This window comes from Catharus ustulatus, unplaced genomic scaffold (genome assembly GCF_009819885.2).
Source record: "Catharus ustulatus isolate bCatUst1 unplaced genomic scaffold, bCatUst1.pri.v2 scaffold_119_arrow_ctg1, whole genome shotgun sequence".
NCBI classification, from domain to species: domain Eukaryota; kingdom Metazoa; phylum Chordata; class Aves; order Passeriformes; family Turdidae; genus Catharus; species Catharus ustulatus.
This window is the reverse complement of record NW_024879465.1, coordinates 1-20,472: the sequence shown is the minus strand read 5'-3', so window position 1 is coordinate 20,472 and position 20,472 is coordinate 1. Positions and strand designations below refer to the sequence as shown.

Below are 20,472 nucleotides of genomic sequence, written 5' to 3'. Positions count from 1 at the left end.
CCCCCCACTAATTAGATAATTTAAATTAATTAATTAACCCAAATAATTAATTAAAAACCCAGTTCTGCCCACAATTAATCACTTCCCACTTAATTAATTAATTCTAATTAAGGCCTGTAATTATTCCCCCCCACTAATTAGATAAACGAAATTAATTAGTAATTAGCATGCCCAGGAATTAATTAACCCCTCACAGCAATTAATCATCCCTAATTAATTAAAGTTAAATAATTACCTGCAGCTAACCTTTAATGAATTAATCTAACCATTAATTAATTAACCCACTAATTAATAACTCCATTAATCCCCAACCCCCTTTAATTACCCCGTTAACCCCTCCCCAATCTGTTAATTAACCCCTCATTAATTAATTAAAGACGCCACCAATTAATCAAATTTCCTTTATTTACCAAACCCCCCCTCGGGCCCCTCCCCCCACCCCGCAAACAAAAAACAACTTCCGGGTTAGGCCACGCCCACTTCCGGCTCAGCGCAGAGCACTTCCGGGCTAGGCCACGCCCACGCTGTTGGCGCCCCCTGGCGGGCCGGAGGTGAGATGACGTCATTTCTCCTTTGGAGGGGGCCTGGGGGGAGAGAGGGGTAGTGAGCACCAGTATAGACCAGTATAAACCAGTATGGACCAGTATAAACCAGTATGAACCAGTATAAACCAGTATGGACCAGTATGGACCAGTATAAACCAGTATGGACCAGTATGGACCAGTATGGACCAGTATGGACCAGTATGGATCAGTATAAACCAGTATGGACCAGTATGGACCAGTATGAACCAGTATGGACCAGTATAAACCAGTATGGACCAGTACGGACCAGTATGGACCAGTATGGACCAGTATAAACCAGTATGAACCAGTATAAACCAGTATGGACCAGTATAAACCAGTTAAACCAGTATGGACCAGTATGGACCAGTATAAACCAGTATGGACCAGTATGAACCAGTACAGACCAGTATGGACCAGTACAAACCAGTATGGACCAGTATGGACCAGTACAGACCAGTACAGACCAGTATACACTGGCACGGATTAGCGCAGACCAGTATGGACCAGTATGGACCAGTATAAACCAGTTAAACCAGTATGGACCAGTATAAACCAGTATGGACCAGTACACACCAGTACGGACCAGTATAAACCAGTATGGACCATTATGGACCAGTATGGACCAGTATGGACCAGTACAGACCAGTATAAACTGGTATGGATCAGTACGGACCAATATAAACCAGTATAAACCAGTATGGACTATTATGGACCAGTATAAACCAGTATAGAACAACAAGAACCAGTATAAACCAGTCGAGACCAGTATGGACCAGTACAGACCACTATAACCCAGTATGGACTGGCATGGACCAGTATAAACCAGTATGGACCAGTACAGACCAGTTGCACACTGAGTGCCCTCCCAGTGCCCTCCCAGTATGAACCAGTGCCCTTCCAGTCTCTTCCAGTCCCATCCCAGTATAAACCAGTGCCTCCCAGTATAACCCAGTCCCCTCCCAGTCCCTCCCAGTATAAACCAGTTCATCCCAGTCCCCTTTTTATCTCCAAAATCCCCATTTTTCACCCTAAAATCCCCATTTTCGTGCCCAAACCTGTTGTTTTTTCCCCTCCCAGTCCCTCCCAGTCCCTCCCAGTACAACCCAGTATAACCCAGTATAACCCAGTACAACCCAGTACAACCCAGTACCGGTAGACGCCGACCACCACGGCGTGGTCCCTCTCGTAGGGCTCCAGCGTCAGCTGCTCCTGCGGCTTCATCCTCTCGGCCGTCATCTTCTTCACCTCCCCCGCGAACACGGCCTCGGCCGGCGCCGTCGAGTCGATGCAGTTGGCCTGGGAACCGGCCCGGACCAGTTAGAACCGGTTCTAACCCGTTTAGAACCAGTTCTAACTGGTTAGAACCAGTTAGGACCAGTTAGAACCAGTTAGGGCCAGTTAGAACTGGCTAAATGGTAGTTAAAACCAGTTAAATCCCAGTTCAACACCACTTAGAACCAGTTGAACACCAGTTAGAAGCTGTTTCAACCAGTTAGAACTGGTTCCAACCAGTTTACAACTGGTTAGGACCAGTTAGAACCAGTTAGGGCCAGTTAGAACCAGTTAGAATTGGTTAAATGGCAGTTAAAACCAGTTAAAACCAGTTCAACACCACTTAGAACCAGTTAAACACCAACTAGAACCAGTTCCAACCAGTTAGAACCAGTTCCAACCAGTTTAGAATCAGTTCCAACCGGTTTAGAACCAGTTTCAACCGGTTAGAACCGGTTCCTACAAGTTTAGAACTGGTTAGGACCAGTTTAGAACCAGTTAGGACCAGTTATAACCAGTTAGAATTGTTTAAAGAGTAGTTAAAACCAGTTTGATCCTGGTTCAACACCACTTAAAACCAGTTAAACACCAGTTAGAACCAGTTCCAACCAGTTAAAACTGATTCCAACCAGCTTAGAACCAGTTAGGACCAGTTACAACCAGTTAGAATTGGTTAAATGGTAATTAAAACCAGTTAAAACCAGTTCAATACCAGTCAGAACCAGCTAAACACCAGTTAGAACCGGTTCCAACCAGTTTAGAACCAGTTCCAACTGGTTAGAACTGGTTTCTATCAGTTTAGAACCGGTTAGGACCAGTTAGAACTGGTTAGAATTGGTTAAATGGCAGTTAAAACCAGTTCAACACCACTTAGAACCAGTTGAACACCAGTTAGAACCGGTTCCAACCAGTTAGAACCAGTTAGGACCAGCTGGAACCAGTTAGGACCAGTTAGAACTGATTAGAATTGGTTAAATGGCAGTTAAAACCAGTTAAAACCAGGTCAACACCACTTAGAACCAGTTAAACACCAGTTAGAACCAGTTTCAACCACTTAGAACTGGTTCCAACCAGTTCCAACCGGTTAGAACCAGTTAGGACCAGTTAGAACTGGTTAGAATTGGTTAAATGGCAGTTAAAACCAGTTAAAACCAGTTAAATCCCAGTTCAACACTACTTAGAACCAGTTAAACACCAGTTAGAACTGGTTCCAACCAGTTTAGAACCAGTTAAACACCATTTAAGACCAGTTAGAACCGGTTAAATGGCAGATAAAACCAATTAAAACCAGTTCAATTCCAGTTCAAACCAGTTAGAACCAGTTCAGCACCAGTTAGGGCCAGTCAGAACTGGTTAAACAGCAGTTCAGACCAGTTCAATCCAGTTTAATCCCAGCTCAAGACCACTTAGAACCAGTTAGAACTGGTTAAATGGCAGTTAAAACCAGTTTGAACCAGTGAAAACCAGTAAGAACCAGTTCCAACCAGTTTAGAACCAGTTAGAGTCACTTAGAACCAGTCAGAACCAGTCAAACAACAGTTCAAACCAGTTCAATCCAGTTAAAGACCAGTTAGAACCAGTTCAGCACCACTTAGAACCAGTTAGAGCTGGTTAAACACCAGTTAAAACCAGTTTGAACCAGTGAAAACCAGTCCAATACCAGTTAAGCACCAGATAAACACTACTTAGAACCAGTTAGGACCAGTTAAGACCAGTTAGAACCAGTTCAATCCCGGTTCAACACCAGTCAGAACCAGTTAAGCACCAGTTAGAACCAGTTAGAACCAGTTAAACAGCGGTGAAAACCAGTTCAATCCCAGTTCAAACCAGTAAGACCAGTAAAAAAAACCAGAACCAGTTCAAACCAGTAAGAACCAGTTAAACTGCACTTAAAACCAGTTAAACCCAGTCTAAAACCAGTTAGAACTGGTTTAAACCAATTCCTTACTGGTTCTAACTCCTCAATTCCCACTCCCAGTACCCCATACTGGTCTGTACTGGTTTATACTGGTCCATACTGGTTTATATTGCTCTGTATTGGTCTCTACTGGTTTATACTGGTCTGTACTGGTCTATACTGGCCTGTAGTGGTTTATACTGGTCTGTACTGGTTTATACTGGTCCATACTGGTCTGTACTGGTCCATACTGGTTTATACTGGTCTGTACTGGTCCATACTGGTATATACTAGTCTATACTGGTCCGTACTAGCATGTACTCATTTATACTGGTCTGTACTGGTTTATACTGGTCTGTACTGGTCTATACTGGTTTATATTGGTCTATACTGGTCTGTACTAGTCTATACTGGTCTGTACTGGTTTATACTGGTCCATACTGGTTTATATTGCTCTCTACTGCTCTATACTGGTCTGTACTGGTTTGTACTGGTCTGTGTTGGTTCATACTGCTCTGTACTGCTCTGTACTGGTCTATACTGGTTTATACTGGTCTGTACAGCTCTGTACTGGTCTGTACTGGTCTGTACTGGTCTGTACTGGTTTATACTGGTCTGTACTGGTCCATACTGGTCCATACTGGTCCATACTGGTTTATACTGGTGCGTACCTTGATGGAGATGAGGAAGTGCCCCCCGCAGCGCAGGAAGTGATGCGCGTTCAGGGCCACGATGTGTGTCTGCCCTGTACTGGTTTGTACTGGTTTATACTGGTCTGTACTGGTCTGTACTGGTTTATACTGGTCTGCACTGGTCCATACTGGTCCATACTGGTCTGTACTGGTGCGTACCTTGATGGAGATGAGGAAGTGCCCCCCGCAGCGCAGGAAGTGATGCGCGTTCAGGGCCACGATTCGCGTCTGGTCGGGCTGGGCCACGTCGGCGAAGATCACGTCCACCATGCCTGGGGGGAAAGGGACAAAATCCGCCAAAAATTCCAAAATTCTGCCCAAAATATCCCAGATTTCCACCCAAAATATCCCAGAAATTCCAGCTGAAATATCCCAAAATTCCACCTAAAATATCCCCAAATTCCACCCAAAATATCCCAAAATTCCACCCAAGAAATCCTGAAATTTCAGAGAAAATATTCTGAAATTTCAGTGAAAAAATCCCCAAATTTCAGCCAAAAAATCCAGCCAAAAATCTTGAAATTCTGGCCCAAAAATCCTGAAATTCCAACCAAAAATTCCAGCCAAAAATCCTGAAATTCCAGTGAAAAAATCCCAAAATTCCAGCAAAAGATCCTGACATTGCAGCCAAAAATACCTGAAAAATTACATTAAAAAAAATCCCGAAATTCCACCCAAAGAATCCCAAATTCCAGCCAAAAAATCCTGAAATTCCAACCAGAAATTCCAGCCAAAAATCCTGAAATTTCAGCAAAAAAATTCTGAAATTCCAGACAAAATATCCCGAAATTCCACCCAAAAAATCCTAAAATACCAGTGAAAAAATTCCGAAATTCCAACCAAAAAATCCTGCAATTCCAGACAAAAAAAATCCCCAAATTCTACCCAAAAAATCCTGAAATCTCAGTGAAAAAAACCCAAAATTGCAGCCAAAAAAATCCTGAAATTCCAAATAAAAAATCCTGAAATTGCAGCAAAAAAATCCTGAAATGCCAAACAAAAAATCCAGAAATACAGGCCAAAAAAATTCCAAAATACCACTCAAAATATCCCAGAAATTCCAGCCAAAACTGCCAAAATTCCAGCCAAAAGTCCCAAAATTTCAGCCAAAAATCCCTGAAAAATCCCATCCAAAAAAAATCCTGAAATTCCAAACAAAAAACCCCAAAATTCCACCCAAAAAATCCTCAAATTTCACTCAAAAAGTCCTGAAATTCCAACCAAAAAATCCTGAAATTCCAACCAAAAATTCCAGCCATAAATCCTGACATTTCAGTGAAAAAATTCTGAAATTTCAGAAAAATATCTTGAAATTTCAGCCAAAAATCCTAAAATTTCAGTGAAAAAATTCTGAAATTCCAGCCAAAAAATCCTAAAATTTCAGTGAAAAAATTCTGAAATTCCAGCCAAAAAATCCTGAAATTTTGGCAAAAATTCCTGACATTCCAGTGAAAAAACCCCTGAAATTCCAAACAAAAGTTCCTGAAATTCCAGCCAAAAAATCCCAAAATTCCAACCAAAAAATCAGAGAAAACCCCAAACCGGCACTGACCAATCAGCATGTGGGATTTGTGTAACTGACCAATCAGCACGCGGGATTTGTGTAACTGACCAATCAGCACACAGGATTTGTGTAGCTGACCAATCAGCATGCGGTATTTGTGTAACTGACCAATCAGCACGCGGTATTTGTGTAACTGACCAATCAGTGTGCGGTATTTGTGTAACTGACCAATCAGCGTGCGGTATTTGTGTAACTGACCAATCAGCATGCGGGATTTGTGTAACTGACCAATCAGCGTGCGGTATTTGTGTAACTGACCAATCAGAGTGCGGGATTTGTGATAACTGACCAATCAGCATGCGGGATTTGTGTAACTGACCAATCAGCATGCGGTATTTGTGTAACTGACCAATCAGCATGCGGGATTTGTGTAACTGACCAATCAGCATGCGGGATTTGTGTAACTGACCAATCAGCATGCGGGATTTGTGTAACTGACCAATCAGCGTGCGGTATTTGTGTAACTGACCAATCAGCACGCGGGATTTGTGTAACTGACCAATCAGCATGCGGTATTTGTGTAACTGACCAATCAGCACGCGGGATTTGTGATAACTGACCAATCAGCGTGCGGTATTTGTGTAACTGACCAATCAGCACGCGGGATTTGTGTAACTGACCAATCAGCATGCGGTATTTGTGTAACTGACCAATCAGCACGCGGTATTTGTGTAACTGACCAATCAGCACGCGGTATTTGTGTAACTGACCAATCAGCACGCGGTATTTGTGTAACTGACCAATCAGCGTGCGGGATTTGTGTAACTGACCAATCAGCATGCGGTATTTGTGCGGGTGCCGCGCGTCCTCGATCACCGGCACCACGTTCGTTCTTTTCTTGGCCACGTTGAGCAGGTCCCGGCCCGAGCGGTGCGAGAACTCCACAGCGTAAACCACACCGTCCTGGGGATAAAAAAAATAACAAAAATCACAAAAAATCACCCAAAAAATTATCAAAAAAATGAGAAATGTCACTGAACTCCATGGTGTAACGGACACTGTCCTGGGGACAAAAATCAACAAAATCATAAAAAATGGAACCAAAAAATTCATCAAAATAATAAAAAATGTCACTGAACTCCACGGCTTAAATGACACCGTCCTGAAATCCGAAAAATTATCAAAATCACAAAAAATCACCCAAAAAATTATCAAAATAATGAGAAATGTCACTGAACTCCACGGTGTAAACGACACTGTCCTGAAATCCAAAAAACCATCAAAATAATAAAAAATATCACCAAAAAAATCATCAAAATCACAAAAAATATCACCAAAAAAATTATCAAAATAATCAAAAATGTCACTGAACCCACAGCGTAAACGACACCGTCTTGAAATCCAAAAATTTACCAAAACCACAAAAAATCACCCAAAAAATCATCAAAAAAATGAGAAATGTCACCGAACTCCACGGCGTAAACGACACCGTCCTGGGGGACAAAAAAATCATCAAAATCACCCAAAATGGAATCAAAAAATTATCAAAAAAATGAAAAATGTCACTGAACTCCACGGTGTAAACGACACCATCCTGGAATCCAAAAAGCCATCAAAATAATAAAAAATATCACCCAAAAAAATCATCAAAATCACAAAAAATATCACCAAAAAAATCATCAAAAAAATGAGAAATGTCACTGAACCCACAGCATAAACGACACCGTCCTGAAATCCAAAAATTTACCAAAATCACAAAAAATCACCCAAAAAATTATCAAAAAAATGAGAAATGTCACTGAACTCCATGGTGTAAAAAACACCATCCTGAAATCCAAAATATCATCAAAATCACCCAAAAAATCATCAAAATAATGAAAAATGTAACCAAAAAATTATCAAAATAATGAGAAATGTCACTGAACTCCATGGTGTAAATGACACCGTCCTGGAATCCAAAAAATCATCAAAATCATAAAAAATATCACCAAAAAAATCACCAAAATCACAAAAAATGTCACCAAAAAAATCATCAAAAAAATGAGAAATGTCACAAACTCCACGGCGTAAACAACACAATCCTGGGCGACAAAAATCAACAAAATCATAAAAAATGGCGTAAAAAATTATCAAAAAAATGAAAAATGTCACTGAACTCCATGGCGTAAATGACACCGTCCTGGAATCCAAAAAATCACCAAAATCACAAAAAATATCACCAAAAAAATCATTAAAATAATGAAAAATGTCACTGAAATCCACGGCGTAAACGACGTTGTCCAGGGGGATAAAAAATCATCAAAATCACCCAAAACAGAACCAAAAATCATCAAAAAAACGAAAAATGTCACAGAACTCCATGGCGTAAATGACACCGTCATGGAATCCAAAAAATCACCAAAATCACAAAAAATATCACCAAAAAAATCAATAAAATAATGAGAAATGTCACTGAACTCCATGGTGTAAATGACACCGTCCCGCAATTTAAAAAATCACCAAAATCATAAAAAATATCACCAAAAAAATCAAAAATGGAACCAAAAATCATCAAAAACGTCACCAAAAATGTCACAGAACACCTGAGAACACCTGAGGTGTGCCCAGGTGTGTTACCTGTCCCAGGTGTGTGTGTTACCTGTCCCAGGTGTGTCACCTGTCCCAGGTGTGTTACATGTCCAGGTGTGTTACCTGTCCCAGGTGTGTTACCTGTCCCAGGTGTGTGTGTTACCTGTCCCAGGTGTGTCCTTACCTGTCCCACGATGTCACTGACGTGGCTCACTGTTGTCCCCGAGGCCGCCCCCAGGTACAGCACCTTGGCTCCCGGCCGGATGTGTGTGTGTGTGCTCAGGTGTGTGTGTTACCTGTCCCAGGTGTGTGTGTTACCTGTCCCAGGTGTGTCCTTACCTGTCCCACGATGTCACTGACGTGGCTCACTGTTGTCCCCGAGGCCGCTCCCAGGTACAGCACCTTGGCTCCGGGCCGGATGTGGATTTGGTCGATGCCCCCCAGGATCGCGGCCGCCAGCTTGGAGCGGAACGGGTTCCAGGCCCGGTACTCAACGGAGGTGTCCCCGTCCTGGGAAACCAGTATGGACCAGTATGGACCAGTACAAACCAGTATAAACCAGTATGGACCAGTATGGACCAGTACAAACCAGTATGGACCAGTATAAACCAGTACAAATCAGTAAGGATTGATATAAACCAGTACAAACCAGTATGTTTGTATTGGCCCTTCCCAGTAAGGTCCAAACCCACGAAGGGTTTGGTACTCAATGGGGGTGTCCCCGTCCTGGGAAACCAGTATAAACCAGTATAAACCAGTATAAACCAGTATGGACCAGTACGAACCAGTATGGACCAGTACAAACCAGTACAAACCAGTATGGACCAGTACAAACCAGTATGGATCAATACAGACCAGTATGGACCCAGTATGGACCAGTACAAACCAGTATGGAGCAGTACGGACCGGTATAAACCAGTACAAACCAGTATGGACCGGTATAAACCAGTACGAATCCATATAAGGAAGTATGGACCCAGTATGGGCCAGTATGGACCAGTTTAAACCAGTACAAACCAGTATGGACCAGTTTAAACCAGTACAAACCAGTATGGACCAGTTTAAAACAGTACAAACCAGTATGGACCAGTTTAAAATATTACAAACCAGTATGGACCAGTTTAAACCAGTACAAGCCAGTACAGAACCAGTTTAAATCACTATGGACCACTTTAAAACGGTATAGGCCAGTACAAACCAGTGTGGTCCAGTACAGACCAGTATGGACCAGTTTAAACCAGTATGGACCCAGTATGGGCCAATATGGACCAGTTTAAACCAGTACAAACCAGTATGGGCCAGTTTAAACCAGTACAAACCAGTATGGACCAGTTTAAACTAATACAAACCAATATAAGCCAGTTGAAACCACTATAAACCAGTATGGACCAGTATAAACCAGTATGGACCAGTTTAAACCAGTACAAACCAATATGGTCCACTATATCTAGTATACACCAGTACAAACCAGTCCCTCCCAGTCCCTCCCAGTCCAAACCAGTCCCTCCTGTTTTATCCCCAAATCCCCATTTTTCACCCTAAAACCGCCAGGATTTTTCCTCCCAGTCCCTCCCAGTATAAACCAGTCCAAACCAGTCCCTCCCAGTCCAAACCAGTCCCTCCCAGTATAAACCAGTCCAAACCAGCGGCTCACCTCGACGCTGATGCGCTTCTCGCCGTACACCGACTCCCCCGGCACCAGGTTCCGCGTCACCAGCGCGTCCTCGCGCCCGCGGCAGATGAACACACCTGGGAGGGGACACCTGAGATGTACCTGGGGACACACCTGGGGACACCTGAGATACAACACCTGGGGACACCTGGGGACACCTGAGATATACCTGGGGACACTTGGGGACACACCTGAGATACCTGGGGACACCTGAGACACACCTGGGGACACACCTGGGAGGGAACACCTGAGATACAGACACCTGGGGACACCTGAGATACACCTGGGAGGGGACACCTGGGGACGGCTGAGAGATACCCGAGATACCTGGGGACACCTGAGAGGACACACCCGAAATATAACTGGGGACACCTGGGGACACCTGAGATACCTGGGGACACACCTGGGAGGGCACACCTGAGATACAACACCTGGGGACACCTGGGGACACCTGGGGACACCTGGAATATACCTGGGGACACCTGAGATAGAGACACCTGGGGACACACCTGGGGACACCTGAGATACCTGAGATACACCTGGGGTACCTGGAACGGCACACCTGAGAGGGCACACCTGAGATGTACCTGGGGACACCTGGGACACCTGAGATACACCTGGGGACACACCTGAGAGGGCACACCTGACCTGAGACACACCTGGGGACACCTGAGATACCTGGGGACACCTGGGGACACCTGGGCACACCTGGGGACACCTGAGACAGCTGGGACACACCTGAGAGACACCTGGAGACACCTGGGGACACCTGAGATAGACCTGGGGACAACTGGGGACACACCTGGGATACCTGGGACACACCTGGGCACATCTGGGGACACCTGAGACCCAAAGATGCTCCACAGCACCATCCCAGCCCCTCCCAGTATCCCCAGTACCTCTCCCAGTCCCTCCCAGTATATCCCAGTTACCCTCATGTCTGTGCAGCTCCACCCCCCAGTCCCTCCCAGTCCATCCCAGCATATCCCAGTATCCCCAGTACCCCTCCCAGTCCATCCCAGTTCCTCCCAGTCTCTCCCAGTCCCTCCCAGTATCCCCAGTACCCCTCCCAGTCCATCCCAGTTACCCTCGTGCCTGTGGGGCTCCACCCCCCAGTCCCTCCCAGTCCCTCCCAGTATGTCCCAGTAACCCCAGTTACCATCCCAGTCCATCCCAGTCCATCCCAGTATCCCCAGTACCCATCCCAGTCCCTCCCAGTCCATCCCAGTCCATCCCAGTATGTCCCAGTAACCCCAGTTACCCTCCCAGTCCCTCCCAGTCCATCCCAGTTACCCTCGTGTCTGTGCGGCTCCACCCCCCAGTCCCTCCCAGTCCATCCCAGTCCCTCCCAGTATGTCCCAGTAACCCCAGTTACCCTCCCAGTCCATCCCAGTCCCTCCCAGTATATCCCAGTCCATCCCAGTTACCCTCGTGTCTGTGCGGCTCCACCGTCACTTTTTTCCCGCCTTTGAATCCGGCCCGGGCCCCGCCCCTGGCCCCGCCCCCTCGGCCTCGGCCCCGCCCCCTGGGGCCGCCTCTGGCCCCGCCCCCTCCGCGGGCTCCGCCCCCTCCTCGGGCCCCGCCCCCTCCGCGGGGAGGGAACGGGGAACCTGCGGGAGAGATACTGGGTTATACTGGGATATACTGGGTTATACTGGGAGGGACTGGGGAACCTGCGGGAGAGACTGGGTTATACTGGGATGTACTGGGATATACTGGGAGGGACTGGGAGGGACTGGGATGGACCGGGGGTAACGGGGAACCTGCGGGAGAGATACTGGGGTATACTGGGATATACTGGGATGGACTGGGATGGACTGGGGAACCTGCGGGGAGAGACTGGGTTATACTGGGATGTACTGGGAGGGACTGGGAGGGACTGGGGAACCTGCGGGAGAGATAATGGGTTATACTGGGATATACTGGTTTATACTGGTTTATACTGGGAGGGACTGGGATGGACTGGGGAACCTGCAGGAGAGACTGGGTTATACTGAGATACACTGGTTTATACTGGGAATGACTGGGATGGACTGGGGAACCTGCGGGAGAGAGACTGGGCTATACTGGTTTATACTGGGAGGGACTGGGGAACCTGCGGGAGAGAGACTGGGTTATACTGGGATATACTGGGATGGACTGGGAGGGACTGGGATGGACTGGGATGGACCGGGGGGAATGGGGAACCTGCGGGAGAGACACTGGGGTATACTGGGATGGACTGGGATGGACTGGGATGGACTGGGAGGGAACTGGGAGAGACTGGGATGGACTGGGGAACCTGCGGGAGAGAGACTGGGTTATACTGGTTTATACTGGGAGGGACTGGGGAACCTGCGGGAGAGAGACTGGGTTATACTGGTTTATACTGGGATGGACTGGGAGATACTGGGGAACCTGCGGGGAGAGACTGGGTTATACTGGGATATACTGGTTTATACTGGGAGGCACTGGGGGGAATGGGGAACCTGCAGGAGAGAGACTGGGTTATACTGGGACATACTGGTTTATACTGGGAGGGACTGGGATGGACTGGGGGGAACGGGGAACCTGCGGGGAGAGACTGGGTTATACTGGGATATACTGGGATGGACTGGGACAGACTGGGAGAGACTGGGTTATACTGGGGAACCTGCAGGGAAAGACTGGGTTATACTGGGATATACTGGGAGGAACTGGGAGAGACTCGGGTGGGTACTGGGAGAGACTGGTTTATACTGGGAGGGACTGGGATGGACTGGGAGGAACGGGGAACCTGTGGGAGAGAGACTGGGTTATACTGGGATGGACTGGGATGGACTGGGAGAGACAAAGATGGGTTACTGGGGTTGTACTGGGGCATACTGGGATATACTGGGAATACTGGGATGGGGAACTGGAGGGGAACTGGGTTATACTGGGAGAAACTAGGGGGGAAACTGGGGTTACTGGGATATACTGGGACAAACTGGGGAGGAAACTTGGGTTACTGGGAGAGACTGGGATGGGTTACTGGGGTTACTGGGATATACTGGGACAGACTGGGATGGATTATTTGGGTTACTGGGATATACTGGGAGGGGAACTGGGGTTACTGGGATATACTGGGGGGGGAAACTGGGGTTACTGGGGGGCACTGGGACAGGACTGGTCCATACTGGGAGCATACTGGTTTGTACTGGTTTGTACTGGGACTCACCTCGGCCCCGGAAGCCGCCGCGTCCCCCTCGGGGGCTGAAACCTGCAGGGAACTGGTCAGACTGGGACAAACTGGGACAAACTGGGAGCTACTGGGAGCAGCCCTGGAGGCTCCCAGTATATCCCAGTATAACCCAGTAACCCCCAAACCCCTCCCAGTATAACCCAGTAACCCCCAAAACCCTCCCAGTTCCCTCCCAGTATAACCCAGTAACCCCCCAAACCCTCCCAGTATATCCCAGTATAAACCAGTAACCCCCAAAACCCTCCCAGTATAGCCCAGTAACCCCCAAAACCCTCCCAGTTCCCTCCCAGTATAACCCAGTTACCCCCTAAACCCTCCCAGTTCCCTCCCAGTATAAACCAGTAACCCCCAAAACCCTCCCAGTATAAACCAGTTACCCCCAAAACCCTCCCAGTTCCCTCCCAGTCCATCCCAGTATAACCCAGTAACCCCCAAACCCCTTCCAGTTCCCTCCCAGTATAACCCAGTTACCCCCAAAACCCTCCCAGTTCCATCCCAGTAATCCCCAGTCCATCCCAGTCTCATCCCAGTTGCTCCCAGTTCCCTCCCAGTCTCATCCCAGTCCCTCCCAGTTCATCCCAGTCCCTCCCAGTACACCCCAGTTCATCCCAGTTCCCCTCCAATCTCTCCCAGTTCATCCCAGTTGCCCTCCCAGTTCCTCCCAGTAACCCCCAGTCCCAGCCCAGCCCATTCCAGTTACCCCGAACCCTCTCCCAGTGCCCACCAGTCCCTCCCAGTCCCTCCCAGTTTGTCCCAGTCCGTCCCAGTTTGTCCCAGTTTGTCCCAGTTTCCCACCCGGCCTCATCGCGCCGCTTTCTCCACGCGGGGCTCGCGCGCCTGTGGCGGAACCGGAAATGACGTCACAAATCACGTCTCGCGCATGCGCCGTCCCCGCCCGGCCGCTCAGGCTCCGCCCCTTTCTGGGCGGAAGTGCCCTCAGAGCGCCCCAAGGAGGCTCCCGAGGGGATTTTGGGGTAAAAAATGCGCATTTGGGACAAAAAATGGGGATTTTGGGACAAATAATGGCGATTTCGGGGCTCTAACGGAGCTTTCTGTGGCGCATCGCTGCGTTTTGGCGCCATTTCCGGGCAATTCCGGCGGACTCCGCGGCGTCGCCGCCATTTTTCCTCCAAGTGAGACGCTCTGGCCCGAAAGCGGCGCTCTGTGGTCGCGTGACGTCATTTCCGGCGACGCTCTGACGCTTCCGGCGTGACTCGTTGGTTCCGGCGAGCGGCGAGCGCGGCTGAAAGTGACTTTGAGGACTGGGACGTACTGGGAGGACTGGGGGGGACTGGGAGCACTGGGAGGGCAACTGGGATGGACTGGGAGGGTGCTGGGGGGTTTACTGGGATGAACTGGGAGCACTGGTTTGAACTGGTTTGAACTGGGAGCACTGGCTTGAACTGGGAGGGGTGTGGGGGTTTACTGGGATGAACTGGGAGCACTGGGAGGGGTTACTGGGATGAACTGGTTTGAACTGGGAAGGCACTGGGATGAACTGGGAGCACTGGGAGGGCACTGGGACTTACTGGGAGGGGTTACTGGGATGAACTGGTTTGAACTGGGAGCACTGGTTTGAACTGGTTTAAAATGGGAGCACTGGTTTGAACTGGGAGGGGTTACTGGGAGCACTGGTTTGAACTGGTTTAAACTGGGAGGGACTGGGATATCCATGTTATGTTAATTAGCAATTAATAACCTCAGTAATTAATTAATAATTAATGAACTGTGCCAGAAATCCCTTCCTGGGAGGTTTAATTAAACCTGGGGATTCATTAATTAATAATTAATAATTTATTAATTAATTAGGGATTAATTTGTATAATTAACTTTGGAAGTTCTAATTAATTTTATGAAATATTTTCCTTAGTTTAATTATTCTAACATTGCTCAGGGGGGTCAATTAATCCCTTCCAGCTGTAATTAATTAATTAATCCAATTAATGCTGGGTTGTTCATTAATTAATCATTAATTATTAATTAATTAATTAGGGCTTGATTTGCAGAATTAATTTCTGGAGTTTTAATTATTTAAAATTTTTATTTATCTCCATTTTTTTCTGGGGTTTTTTTTTTTACCTCCAGGGGGAAATTAATTAACACAGGGTGGTCTTAATTAATTACAGGAAGGTCTTAATTAATCCTTAGAGGTGTTAATTAATTAATGGGGGCTAATTAGCATAATTAATGAGCTTTTAGTTTCTGCAATTTCAATTTTTATTGATTTATTTTTCATCACAGGGTGAGATTAATTAATAATTTAATGATCTAATTAACAATCTAGATTAATTATTAATTTAGTTAATTATTAATTTGCTGTTTGGGTAATTAATTAACTGCTAATTAGCATAATTAATGATCTTTCAGTCTCTATTTCCATTTTTATTGATTAATTTTTCATTGCAGGGTGAGCTTAATTAATAATTTAATAACAAATATTTAATAAATAATTAATTTAGTAATTATTAAATTGGCTGAGCACTAATTAACTGTTTCAATAATTAATTAGTTCTAATTAGCATAATTAGTGATCTTTCTATCTCCCCTATTTCCACTTTTATTAATTTATTTTTCATTGCAGTGTGAAATTAATTAATAATTTAATAATAAATATTTAATAAATTAGTAATTTAATAATTATTAAATTGGCTGAGCACCAATTAAATATTTCAATAATTAATTAGCTGCTAATTAGCATAATTAACAAACTCCCAAACCCCTCAAAATTTCAAATTTAATTTCTTTTTTTTTTTCATTTTTTTGGTATTTAACCCTCCCTGAGCTCAATTAATCAATCTAGGCTGGTAATTAACAATGATTAGAGGATGATTAATGAGCCCAGGTGCTAATTAAGTGTAATTAATTATGCAAATTAGGTTGATTAGCCATGGCTGAGGACATCAAGGCCAAGCTGGGCCGGTACAAGACGGCGCCGTTCGACAGCCGGTTCCCCAACCAGAACCAGACCAGGAACTGCTGGCAGAATTATCTGGGTAAAATTAATTAAAGTTAATTAAACTTAATTAGAATTAATTAAAATAATGAAAAAATACAAAATATCCCCAAAAAAATCTGATCTGGGAACCCAAAATAATCCAAAAATTCAAAATATTCCCCAAAAATCTCACCTGGGAACCCCAACCAGGAACTGCTGGCAGAATTACCTGGGTAAAGCTAATTAAAAATTAATTAATGTTAATTAGAATTAATTAAAATATCCAAAATATCCCCAAAAAAATCACCTGGGTAACAAAAAATACCCAAAAATTCAAAATATTCCCCAAAAATCTCACCTGGGAACCCCAACCAGGAACTGCTGGCAGAATTACCTGGGTAAAGTTAATTAAAATTAATTAATGTTAATTAGAATTAATTAAAATATTCAAATATCCCCTAAAAAATAAACCTGGGTGACAAAAAAGAACCAAAAATTCAAAATATTCCCCAAAAATCTCACCTGGGAACCCCAACCAGAACCAGAGCAGGAACTGCTGGCAGAATTATCTGGGTAAAGTTAATTAAAAATTAATTAAAGTTAATTAATGTTAATTAATATAACCCAAAAAGCAAAAATATCCCCAAAAAAATTCATCTGGGTAACAAAAAATACCCAAAAAATTCAAAATATTCCCCAAAAATCTCACCTGGGAACGCAAAAAAAACCCAAAATTCCCCCCCAAAAATTCCCTAAAAACCCAAAATTTGGGGCTGTCCCCAATGTCCCCAGTGTCCCCAATCCCATTTCCGCCATTTTTTCCTCCATTTTGTCCCCAATGTCCCCAAATCCCTCACTGTCCCCAATGTCCCCTCAATGTCCCCAGTGTCCCCAGTGTCCCCAAATCCCCTCAGTGTCCCCAATGTCCCCAAATGTCCCCAACCCCATTTCTGCCATTTTCCCCCATTTTTCCCCTTTTTCTGCATTTTGTCCCCAATGTCCCCAACGCCCCCAATGTCCCCAACGCCCTCAATGTCCCCAATCCCATTTTGTGTCCCCAATGTCCCCAAATCCCTCACTGTCCCCCAATCCCTCTCAATGTCCCCAATCCCATTTTGTGTCCCCAATGTCCCCTCCATGTCCCCAATGTCCCCAGTGTCCCCAAATCCCCTCAATGTCCCCACTGTCCCCAATGTCCCCAATGTCCCCCCAATGTCCCCAATCCCATTTTGTGTCCCCAAATCCCCTCAGTGTCCCCAATGTCCCCAGTGTCCCCAATGCCCCCAATGTCCCCAATGTCCCCAATCCCATTTCCACCATTTTTCCCCCATTTTTTCCCTTTTTCCTCCATTTTGTCCCCAATGTCCCCAATGTCCCCAGCCCCATTTTGTGTCCCCAATGTCCCTGTCACAGATTTCCAGCGGTGCCAGCGCTCGCTGTCGTCCCGCGGTGCCGATGTCACCCCCTGCCAGTGTCCCCAATGTCCCCAATGTCCCTTTGATGTCCCCAATGTCCCCAATGTCCCTGTCACAGATTTCCAGCGGTGCCAGCGGTCCCTGTCCTCACGCGGTGCCGATGTCACCCCCTGTCAGTGTCCCCAATGTCCCCTCAAATCCCCTCAGTGTCCCCACTGTCCCCAATGTCCCTTTGATGTCCCCAATGTCCCTGTGTCACAGATTTCCAGCGGTGCCAGCGCTCGCTGTCCTCCCGCGGTGCCGATGTCACCCCCTGCCAGTGTCCCCAATGTCCCCTCAAATCCCCTCAGTGTCCCCAATGTCCCCAATGTCCCTTTGATGTCCCCTCAGATTTCCAGCGGTGCCAGCGGTCCCTGTCCTCGCGCGGTGCCGATGTCACCCCCTGCCAGTGGTATTTCCGCGTCTACAAGTCCCTGTGCCCGACCTCATGGGTGAGTCACGGCCACAGGGTCACCAAGGGTCACCTGGGGGTCACTAAGGGTCACTAGAGTGTCACCAAGGGGTTGCAAGGGTCACCAGGGGTCACCAGAGGGTCAGCAGGGGTTACCAGGGGTCACTAAGGGTCACCAGAGTGTCCCCAGGGGTCACCAAAGTGTCACCAGGGGTCACCAGAGGGTCACCAAGGGTCACCGTTGTCACCAGGGGTCCCTAACGGTAACCAGGGTGTTCCCAAGGGTCCCTAGGGGTCAGCTAGGGTCACCAAGGGTCACTAGAGTGTCACTAGAGTGTCCCCAGGGGTCACCAGGGTCACTAAAGTGTCACCAGGGGTCACCAGGGGTCAGCAATGGTCACCGAGGGTCCCCAAGGGTCACCAGGAGTTACCCAGGGTCACTAAAGGGTCACCGAGGGTCAGCAGGGGTCATTAAGGGTCACCAAGGGTCACCAGAGTGTCACCAAGAGTCACCAAGGGTCCCCAAAATGTCCTCAAGGGTCACCAGGGGTCACCAGGGCTCACCAAAGGTCACCAGTGGTCACTAGAGTGTCCCCAGGGGGTTTCAAGGGTCACCAGGGGTCACCAAAGTCACCACCAGGGTCGCCAAGGGTCCATAACGGTCACCAGGGTGTTCCCAAGGGTCCCCAAGGGTCATTAAGGGTCCCCAGGGGTCACCAGGGTCAGCAGGGGTCACTAGAGTGTCACCAGGGGTCACTAAAGGGTCCCCAAGGGTCACCAGTGTCCCCAAGCGTCCCTAACGGTCACCAGGGTGTCCCCAAGGGTCATTAAGGGTCCCCAGGGGTCACTAGAGGTCAGTAAGGATCATCAAAGGTCACTAAAGTGTCACCAGGGGTCCCCAAGGGTCACCAAGGGTCTCCAATGTCACCAGGGGTCACCCAGGGTCACCAAGGGTCACCGGGGGTCACCAGAGTGTCACTAGTGTCCCCAAGGGTCCCTAAGGGTCACGAAGGGTCACCTGGGGTCATCACAGGTCACCAAGGGTCGCTAGAGTGTTCTCAAGGGTCACCAGTGTCACCTGGGGTCAGTGAGGGTCATTAAGGGTCCCCAAGGGTCATTAAGGGTCACCAGTGTCCCAGGGGTCACCAAGGGTCACTAGAGTGTTCTCAAGGGTCACCATTGTCACCAAGGGTCACCAAGAGTCCCCAAGGGTCACCAGAGGTCGCTAAGGGTCATCAGGGGTCACCAGGGATCACCAGGGGTCACTAGAGGGTCCCCAAGGGTCACCAGTGTCCCCAAGGGTCCCTAATGGTCACCAGGGTGTCCCCAAGGGTCATTAAGGGTCCCCAGAGGTCAGCAAGAGTTCTCAAGGGTCACCAGTGTCCCCAAGGGTCACCAGGGGTCACCAAAGTGTTCCCAAGGGTCACCAGGGGTCACTAAAGGGTCACCTGGGGTCAGCAAGGGTCACCAGAGGGTCACCAGGGGTCAGCAGGGTCACTAAAGGGTCACCAGGGGTCACCCAGGGTCACCAAGAGTCCCCAAGGGTCACCAAGGGTCAGTGAGGGTCACCAAGGGTCCCTAAGGGTCACCAGTGTCACCAAGGGTCACCGGGGGTCACCAGGGGTCACTAAAGGGTCACCAGAGTGTTCTCAAGGGCCACCATTGTCACCAGGGGTCAGCTAGGGTCACCAGGGGTCACCAGGGGTCATTGGTGTCACCAGGAATCACTAGGGTGTCACCAAGGGTCAGCAGGGGTCACCAGATGTCCCCAATGTCCCCGCAGCTGACAGCGTGGGACGAGGCCCGTGAGGAGGGGACCTTCCCCGGCAAGATCTGAACGCCACCCCCCGGTGACGTCATCGGTGACATCATCAATGACATCATCAATGGCACCGCGCCTGGGGGAGGTGGCACCGCCCGCGGGGGGGAGGGGACACGGCTGTCACCCCCCCCCAGGGAGGGGACGCGCGGTGGCAGCGCCAATAAAGGGTTAAAAACTGGGCCTGGCCTTGGCTCTGGGGGTGGGGACACCTGGGGACACTTGGGGACACTTGGGGACACCTGGGGACACTTGGGGACACTTGGGGACACTTGGGGACATTTGGGGACAGCGGAAACGGCGACGTTTGGGACACCAGGAGTCGTTCAGGACCCCCCCAGTGTCACCTCAGACCCCCCCAGTGTCACCTCAGACCCCCCAATGTCACCTCAGACCCCCCCCAGTGTCACCTCAGACCCCCCCAATGTCACCTCAGACCCCCCAATGTCACCTGGGACCCCCCCAATGTCACCTCAGAC

General features: G+C 47.7%; 2 protein-coding genes across 2 annotated transcripts; one reads left to right on the top strand and one right to left on the bottom strand.

Annotated features, from left to right (window-relative positions):
• Positions 1-421: 421 nt before the first annotated feature.
• On the bottom strand, positions 422-14,209 carry LOC117011359 (rRNA 2'-O-methyltransferase fibrillarin-like). The gene is made up of 9 exons (XM_033086721.2): positions 14,169-14,209; positions 13,350-13,391; positions 11,599-11,781; positions 10,154-10,248; positions 8,839-9,009; positions 6,762-6,894; positions 4,587-4,699; positions 1,717-1,862; positions 422-584 (listed from the first exon to the last, which is right to left on the bottom strand). The coding sequence occupies exons 1-9, from the start codon at positions 14,176-14,178 to the stop codon at positions 563-565; spliced, it is 915 nt and encodes a 304-aa protein (XP_032942612.1). The 5' UTR covers positions 14,179-14,209; the 3' UTR covers positions 422-562.
• A 327-nt stretch (positions 14,210-14,536) lies between these two features.
• On the top strand, positions 14,537-20,175 carry LOC117011362 (cytochrome c oxidase subunit 6B1-like). Its single transcript, XM_033086724.1, has 4 exons — positions 14,537-14,638; positions 16,250-16,366; positions 18,114-18,214; positions 19,958-20,175. Exons 2-4 carry the CDS (start codon positions 16,261-16,263, stop codon positions 20,009-20,011), a joined length of 261 nt encoding a protein of 86 aa, XP_032942615.1. The 5' UTR covers positions 14,537-14,638; positions 16,250-16,260; the 3' UTR covers positions 20,012-20,175.
• Positions 20,176-20,472: the final 297 nt, after the last annotated feature.